At 31.4% G+C, this 9,008-nt stretch overlaps 1 protein-coding gene across 1 annotated transcript; it reads left to right on the top strand.

Moving 5' to 3' along the window:
* On the top strand, positions 6,329 to 7,884 carry LOC110268469. The gene is made up of 4 exons (XM_021114654.1): positions 6,329 to 6,580; positions 6,809 to 7,424; positions 7,511 to 7,611; positions 7,732 to 7,884. The coding sequence occupies exons 1-4, from the start codon at positions 6,329 to 6,331 to the stop codon at positions 7,882 to 7,884; spliced, it is 1,122 nt and encodes a 373-aa protein (XP_020970313.1).

Here is a 9,008-nt window from a genome sequence, read left to right as displayed (position 1 = left end):
GTTTATAGATATTTTTTGTTCATATTTTGAATTTATTTGATAAGTAAACCCTTGGACGAATCAACGACAGTGCGATTTAATAGAGTTATAAGTGCTAATAGTCTTCATTTTTAATTTGTTTTACAGTGTGATAAAATTCATTGTTCAATCAAGAATTATTTGGCAAAAATGTTTGAGAATGATTTGATCGAGGGGAAGGTTTATGTCTTCTCAAATTTTCTGATTGAGGAATCAAGCGGAATTTATCTTCTGACTACACATGTGTGTAGAATAACTTTTAAGAAGGAGTCACGTATAGTAAATATGATCGATGATCATAATATTCCTGACAATCATTTTAGTTTTCTCGATCATGCTGATATATTGAGACAAACAAATGAAAAAGCTAACTTATTTGGTACGTAGTTAATTTGTATTATTATTATTATTGTGTTGTTCGTTTATTTGTCTTTAATTTCATGCTTTTAATTCGTTTTTTTTAAATAGATGTTATTGGACTCTTGACTGGAAAAGGAGAACTTATGTCATGGTCAAAAGCAGGAAAAAATGGCCATTACATTGTGGTTGATCTCCATGATTTGCAGTATTTGAAGATTTAAAATTTCACAATTATAATTTGTTTTGTAATAATTATCTATTCATATGCAAAATCTTTTTTTATTATATATTATTACCTATTTCTCTTAATTTTCGCTTTTATTTAGAAATGAGGAAAAAATTAGATGCACACTGTAGGATCAATTTGCAACTCAATTACTCGATTATCTATGTGATGCACCAAGCAACTGAATACATACTTACTATCCAATTTGCAAAATTCAACAAGGGCATTGGTAAAGCATATTGATTTAACATTTTATTTGACATATTTATTTATATTATATTTATAATCATGTTATAATTATTTTTAAAAATATCTTTTAAAAAAATACTATTAATATTAACATATGATGTATTAAATAGATATTTTAAAAGTAGCAGTAGCCTATGAAAAAAAATAAAAATTAACATAAATAAATATTACAAAAAATATATCTATACAGCTCTTTTTGTTTTTTTTTTCTTATACGGGACACAATCCAACTAGATTCTATTTACCCCAAAAACTCGCTAACCCACCCAACCCCAATCATAAACGAAGCAAACACTCTCTAATTTAGCCATTCAGTGATTCAATTCCCTCACATACCCTCATAATTCTACCTTCCCATCCTCCCTTGAAAAGTCACATTATTGGGTAGCAATTCCCCTAACTTACTATGAGAAATCTAGCGGCTAATCAATTACTTGAAGCAGAAGCCCATCGCGTGAGCTTGCCATCGCCGCCCCATTCTAGAACCGCTGTCATTGCGTCTTACCGCTCCGTCTCCGCGTGCGCCCTTTCGACATTCCGGAACATCTATTCGTTTGGTTTTTCTTTCTTCATCTTACACTTTTGTCCTCCTCTTCGTTATGTTTTTGCCTCTGTTGGTGTACTATTAGTTTTGGCTCATTTGAAAATAATTTGGTAAAGTGGTCTTCATTTTGAAGGTCTAATGTTATTACTCTTTGTGTAATGCATGCAAAAATGGGAGTCTCAAATACAACATATAACTCTGTGTTGATGATCAATGCTGATTTGGAAAAAGGTTAAAAAATTCAGACAAAGGTTAGACTTTTTGTTGGTTTATTAAAATTACAGTTATATTGTATGTTTAGCTGTGTATGATTGCATCTTCAATATTCTAACGCAAATTTTATTTTGTGTGAATAAAGGATAATGGCTATTGAGACAGGGACACCAACACGGGTTGCACGCATTGAGAAAAGAGCTCCATATTCAGAGGAAGATGATTCTTTGAATAAGACTCCGTACAAACCAATTTCTGAGATTAGGGATCTTATAGAGGTTTTTATATAACTTGATTAGATTCTAAAATTTTCTTATGCCATATTTTTTTATATGTAATCATTTGGTGACACTGTTTTAATTGATTAAACTACTGCATTTCCGAAAACAGTTTGTGTGACCATTGGAGTAGTGAAGGATTTTTCTCCGGGAAAGTCTTGGTGGTACAAGAGTTGCAATGTTTGTCCTTTGAGAGAAGAAGGAGATGGTTACAAATGTTCTAGGTGCAAAGCTGAATCACGGAATTTTACTCCAAAGTGTGCATTATTTGTGAAATAAACCTTATTCCAGTTTTTATTAATTGAGATTCGCGATAATATAATTTTTCTTTATTTATAGGTATTCACTAAATTTGAAGGTTGCTGATGAAGAATCCTATGCATCATTCATCGCGTATGAAACTGTTGGTAGTGAGTATTTAAATATTTCTGCTGCAGAGCTGAGGACAAAACATATAATGAGGGTACTAAAAAAATTTTGTATTTATATACTATTGTGAACATTATAACTCATGTATTAACATTTTATTGTTGACACTTATTGTTCTTCATCTCAATTCAATATAGGGTGGGAATAGGATTGATTTTCCTATAGAGTTAAGTAAATTCAAGAATAAAACGTTCCTTTTCAAAGTTTCTGTGGAGTTGGAGAACATCAATTCTTTCCAATCGGTTTCTATCACAGTCGTGAAGTTGTATCACGATGAGGCCATAATCAATTCCTTCAAACAGAAGTACAGTATCGAGTAGGTATTTTATCTTTAGAGTAGGCACGGTATATAAGTAATTTTTTATTATACTCATGGTGTTTTTAAAATTTCATTAGGATGCCTTCTTCCCTGCAATTTCTAATGTGATAACACTTCCAACTGATTATTCAGATATGAATAAGGTGAATAACTTTACCAAAAATTTTTTGTCAATTTAATTTTAACAAGATTATTTATCCAATTCATGTTTGTGAAAAGGGTATGTGACAACATTAACATTATTAAATCCTTCAGCTATTGACAAAATACTGAATTAATTGGCAGGATATAATGTACATCTCTTATTAACATTTATATGTTTATCCTTTATATTTAAATGATATAAAAAACCCCAACTTCAGATGCACTTTCCTTATAATAAATTGTGTGGACTCTCTCTTTGAAAAAAAATCTCCTTGGTGGACTGTTCTTCGTAGTTGATATGTAGCATTCCAAAATAGTGGATAGACTGTGAATTTAAGTGATGGTGTTTTGTTTAAGGGTGTGTAGTATTGACCACGGAACAATGATGAGATTGTTAATTAGATTTTTATCTCTAATGATAACTTTTACTTAATTTTTTGATAGAATGCTGATTCACAAGTAGGTGAATACCAACCTGACATTGAGTCTTCCAAGTCTATCACACCAATTCAAGTTCTGCTGGTAAAAATCTTACGGTTAATAAAGCTGGTGATGGAGGTACTACTATTACCTGGGACAAACATAACCTAGTTGCAAACCCAGCTCATTTTTTTACAGATGAACCTACAACTACTTCTGGTGTTGCTTCTGATGCTGCTGAGAGTGAAAGATGGATTTCACAACCAACTCATGATACTGGAGAAGATTACAATTTTTCAGCAACAAAGACGAGGAAAGTTTCCAAAGAATAGCTTATTAAGCAGTTTTCATCATTATTTCTAGAATGATAATGCAAGTATTTTTTTTAAATTACTGTGTGAACTATTTTATCTTTAAGTCGCTTTATTTTTATTTTGTTTAGTTCCAAATTACTTATATGATACACTGGTATATTATTGGAGGCTTTACAAATATATCATTGGTATTATGGACATAATACTTTATATATTACCTTCATTTTATTAAAGAAAGCTTTGTTGATCTACGACCTTGACCCAAAACGGGGGCGAGCTACAATGATTTCCGATTACCTTCATTTTGGATTATATTATTCAAGATTTTGTCCAGACAAAATGACTACAAAACATAAATTTGAATCATTCAAAATTATATTATTTTAAAACTTCTTGACTATAGTTTTTTTTAAAGAAATTTAAATGTATGTCTTGAAATTTAGTACTCTTTTAGTTAAGAGTTTTTTGTAAAAATAATATTAAACAATGCCTATGATGTGGGCTACAAGGACACAACCCAAATTTAACCCATAACCCAACCCAGACCCATGCTACTTCCCTTACATGGCCTCTTCATTGGCGTCGATGGGCTGCTGTTCCCCGACTCAGCCTTTTACCTCCAGAGCTCGCCATGGCGGTGCCGTTGTTTATCTGTGCTACTACTCCCTACAACCTCCACATCGGTCCCGACTGATTATCCAAGCTTTACTTGAGTACCTCACCTTTGATTTATACATTCTGCAAAATCCATCGATTATTGGTGTACCTCTGGCTTTTTTATGCATAAGCCTTGGTTGAGGTTTAACTAACCTTCCTTCTTTGCTCCTGTTAAATGTTTCAGCTTATAAGATCTAGGCTTCGGCGTGACAAATTGGGATTCCGACACTTAGTGAGGTTTTTTAATTTCATATATAATAATATAATAAATGTGGTGTATCAATAATTTTAATTCATAAATATAGTTGCTCAAGGTATGATATTTTATTACAGGCGTATATCTTTTAATGCCTATTCTCTGTATAGCAATAATGTCATGTATATTTGTATATCTCTTCTTTGGCCTCTTCCCGAATAGTTCACTATTATATATTTCCATGTATGTATATATCAATGAATTGGAAATCATTGTTTTCCTATCACATGATGTATTAATTATTATATTCCAAACTTATCTCTCCTATAAGTTTCTTTAATCTAAGGTTGCAAATGTAATTTTTTTATAAAGGGTATCACAAGCAAAAAAGAATAAAAAGCATAAAAGCATCAGAACATTCCAAACGTAATTATCCTACTCTAAAGATAGAGAATTAATTGTAGAGATTTAATTTCTTATTTTACCTTAATAAAATACTTTTCACATTCCCACTAACTCATTTTTCTTCAGTTTTTAAATACTCCTAATATACTCTGCATATATAACAATTATGAATTTGAATTGCCTCAATTTTAGTGTGTTATTTTAACATCTTATCAATGGATAGTGAAAATTCAAGGATAAGTTGAAGACTTGCAAGGATTAGGCGTAGAATAATTCTGGACAGTCAAAGAAGAAGAAAAAGAACAAGTCTTTGTTTACGGAATGTACCTCAAGGTAATAAGCAATTATAATTATCTCATTCCAATTCTTTCATGGCATACTTTCTTTCTGTTTCCTAATACTACATTCTTTTGAAACATTAATTATTTCAAGACACCTACAATGGAGCAAAGAGAAGAAATGTTGCCAAAGAGAGTTTTGCGGCTGGTAGCAACTCATATAATCAAGTTCTCTTGATTAACAAATCAATATGCACACAAAATGAGAGCAACCAAAATTCAATGCATGCAATGAGGTCCGATTCAGCTAGCACAAGGACTCCATTAACAAATGTTACACGTAAGTTAATTGACTTATCCTTATTTGGAGTGTGTTTCATTATTAGCATTTCTACCATTCATAAAATTAGAAAATTATTCAAAGATGGTGTCGTTTATGATCAAAAAACAGTTGATGGTGTTGTTTATGACTTCTTCAAAGATGCATGCTATGCTCTAGGACTGTTGCAGAATGACAGAGAATTCATTGATGCAATCTCTGAAGCAGGAACATGGCACTCTGCAACTTTTTTAAGGAGACTTTTTGTTGTTTTATTAACATCAAATAACATGAGTAGACCAGATTTTGATTGGCAAAAGACTTGGAACTTTCACTCTCATGACGTACTATATTAACAAAGAAGATTACTGCAAATGGAAGGTAACTATAGTCTATTATAATTTTTTCCATGGTAGAATTCAATTTAGCCTATAATTATAACAAAAACATTGGATAAGAAATTTTAAGAGTGATTTTCTTTAACAAAATACCTTTTTTAGGAGTAAAATTACCATACATATGGCAAAATTGTTTATTGGTGTTCACTTTAACTTTTTCCCTTTCTCTGATAATATTTAGGAAATATAACAAAACATTACTCAAAAATTGGATTTTATATATATTAGTTTCGTACTTGCTTTACTTCCTCCTCTTAATACATATTTTGATACATTGTCATAAACCATATCTACTTCATCTAAGAAACCGCAACTAAATCCACATACTTTCAATACTTGCATTTGCATCGGTTGTTTGTGTGCCTTTTTTTATGTTATAGTGATTTTGATATCCATGTTAATCACAATAATAATTTTTAAAAGGACATGTTACTAATGAAGCATTTTTTAAACCAAAAACAAGGAGTTATTTATCATTCAACAATGCATTTCAAACTTTTCTTGCCAAAGACTAATTTTTCAAATAATTGTGTTATTTTAAATTGAAAAAATACAGATTTGATGGTGTCAGAAGTCCAAATAAAAGATATTGCACTTGCAAAAATTGAAGATTTGCTCCAGTCAAATGGCAAGTCATTGAAAGAATATTGTGGAATGCCATATCCTTCAGAGAATTTGGTGTCCATCTTAGAAGACAGAATTATAATGGAAGAGTTGAACTTTGACGTTAATGCTGTTGCGAGTGAACTAGGTGGGTATTTAGAAAAGCTAATTGATGAGCAGAAATTTGCATACGATCAAATAATTGGTGCTGTTAGTGGTAATATGGGTGGACTTTTCTTCTTATACGGTCAAGGTGGTTGTGGAAAAACATTCTTATGATCAACTATATCATGCTCAATTAGGTCTAAAGGAGGTATAATTTTAAACGTTGCTTTGAGTGGGACTGTTGCACTTATGTTGCCTAACGGAAGAACTACACATTCAAGGTTTAAAATTCATTTGACCATAAATGAAGATTCTTTGTGTAGCATTAAACAGGGAAGTCCTCTTGCAAGGTTAATATCCAAGGCCAAATTAATCATATGGGATGAAGCTCCAATGATAAGTAAGTATTGTTACGAAGCTTTAGACAAATGCCTCAGCGACATCTTAAGGTGCTCAGATTCGTATAATGCTCATTTGCCATTTGGAGGTAAAGTTGTTGTTCTCGGAGGAGATTTTAGACAAATTTTACTTGTGATTCCCAGAGGCTCAAGGCAAGATATAATTCAGTCTTCTATTAATTCTTCATATTTGTGGCATAACTGTAAGGTTTTAAAGCTTACAAAAAACATGAGATTGTCACTACGTGAAAACAATAACATACAAGAACTCAGAAATTTTGCAGAATGGCTACTCAAAATTGGTGATGGTTTGGCTGGTGATACAACAGATGGTGAATCAATCGTTCATATACCATCTGACATTTTGGTTAAGAACACTGAGACATCTTTGGATGACCTCATTGATTTTGTGTATCTAGATATGTTATCCAATTTATCCGTTGAAAATTATTTCAAGGATAGAGCAATTCTTGCACCAACTCTGGATTGTGTCATTGATGTATACAACAAGATGGCTGCAGGGTTACCTGGACAAGAAAGAGTCTACTTAAGTTCAGACTCTGTGTGTGCTGAGGAGGGAAATATAGAATTTGAGTTAGATGCTTTCTGGAGATTTTAAATGGAATAAATTGTTCAGGTCTACCACCACACAAGTTGGTTATGAAGGTTGGCGCTCCTGTTATGTTGCTGTGGAATACAGACCCAACTAATGGTTTGTACAATGGAACGAGAATGCAAGTTAGAAGAATGGGAAATCATGTGATAGAATGCAAGACTTTAATCGGTAACAAAGCTGGAAGTATTGTTCGTATCCCAAGACTGAATCTAATTCCAAAAAAATGAAACATTACTGATCAGGTTTCAAAGAAGACAATTCCCAATTATCATGTCATTTGCAATGACAATAAATACGTCCCAGGGACAAACTCTATCGAAAGTTGGAATTTACCTTCCAAGGCCAGTTTTCACCCGTGGTCAATTGTAAGTTGCGTTATCAAGGGTAACGAGTAAAGATGGTCTGCGAGTGTTGTTGCAAGATCATGGACACTTGGAAGATAACTGCATGATGAATGTGGTATATAGAGAAGTTTTTGAGAGCCTATAATGAAAAGGTAATAACAAAATGTCTTACTTAAATGTATTTATTTATTAAAATTTATTACTATCAATTAAAAAAATTTAGCAATTCTAGGAGCTATAATGGATAATGCATTCTTATTGTACATTAATAGCTTGAGAATATTAAAATTATCATAAAAATCCGTATTATTTTATTCTCCTGATAAACAATTTTATAATTACGTTAATCATATAATTTTATATACTAACATTGATACAGTGTTATTTTAGGTGTATATTTTGCAGGTATCAAAGGATAGCGTTGAATTGTTATTTAGTAGGTTTAAATTATTTATTGTTTATTGTAGAACTTTCTACATTAGGATTCTCTATTAATTTGTTCTTCATTTTGAGCTGATTTTGATATGTTCTTACTTCACAGTAAACCAACATATAAAACTTTGTTAGTGGATTTGAGTATTACTAGATTATTTATGGTCATATTGAGTATATATGTCTGATTTATTGAAAAAAGTAGATTAAATAACTATTTTATAGTTAATACAATTAACACTATATTAAGAAAAGAAAATAAATGCATACAAGTTATTTTTTATTAATTAAATTATTATAATTGAAATTAATTTTAACACAACAGCTTAAAATTATAATTTCAATCTTATCACGTGCATGGCACGGGTTATTACACTTGTTTAAAAATATATAATTTACTATGTTATCAACAACTAAAAATACACTAGGAAGATTCAATATATCACCGTCCATCTCATGACAAATTTTTTAGAGATATCTCGGTTTGGGTTTGGATATGAATCAAGTTTGTAGACCTTCCCCTCGTCAATGGATATTACCATCAAGAACCAGTGAAAAATGTCGTCAATAAGTGGAACATATATCTGTGTGGACATGATTCATGGACAATTAAACTAAAAAAATATGAAAAATTCAAATAGAGAGTGAGTGAAAATAAAATACATATTCTAATGCAGAAGACTTCGGCATCCAGATGTTTTTGTACTTTTCATACACCTCTTGACGTAGCATATCTGGGTTAA

Source organism: Arachis ipaensis, chromosome B10 (genome assembly GCF_000816755.2).
Source record: "Arachis ipaensis cultivar K30076 chromosome B10, Araip1.1, whole genome shotgun sequence".
Taxonomy (NCBI): domain Eukaryota; kingdom Viridiplantae; phylum Streptophyta; class Magnoliopsida; order Fabales; family Fabaceae; genus Arachis; species Arachis ipaensis.
Note: the sequence above shows the minus strand (reverse complement) of the source record. Positions and strands in the feature narration are given on the sequence as shown.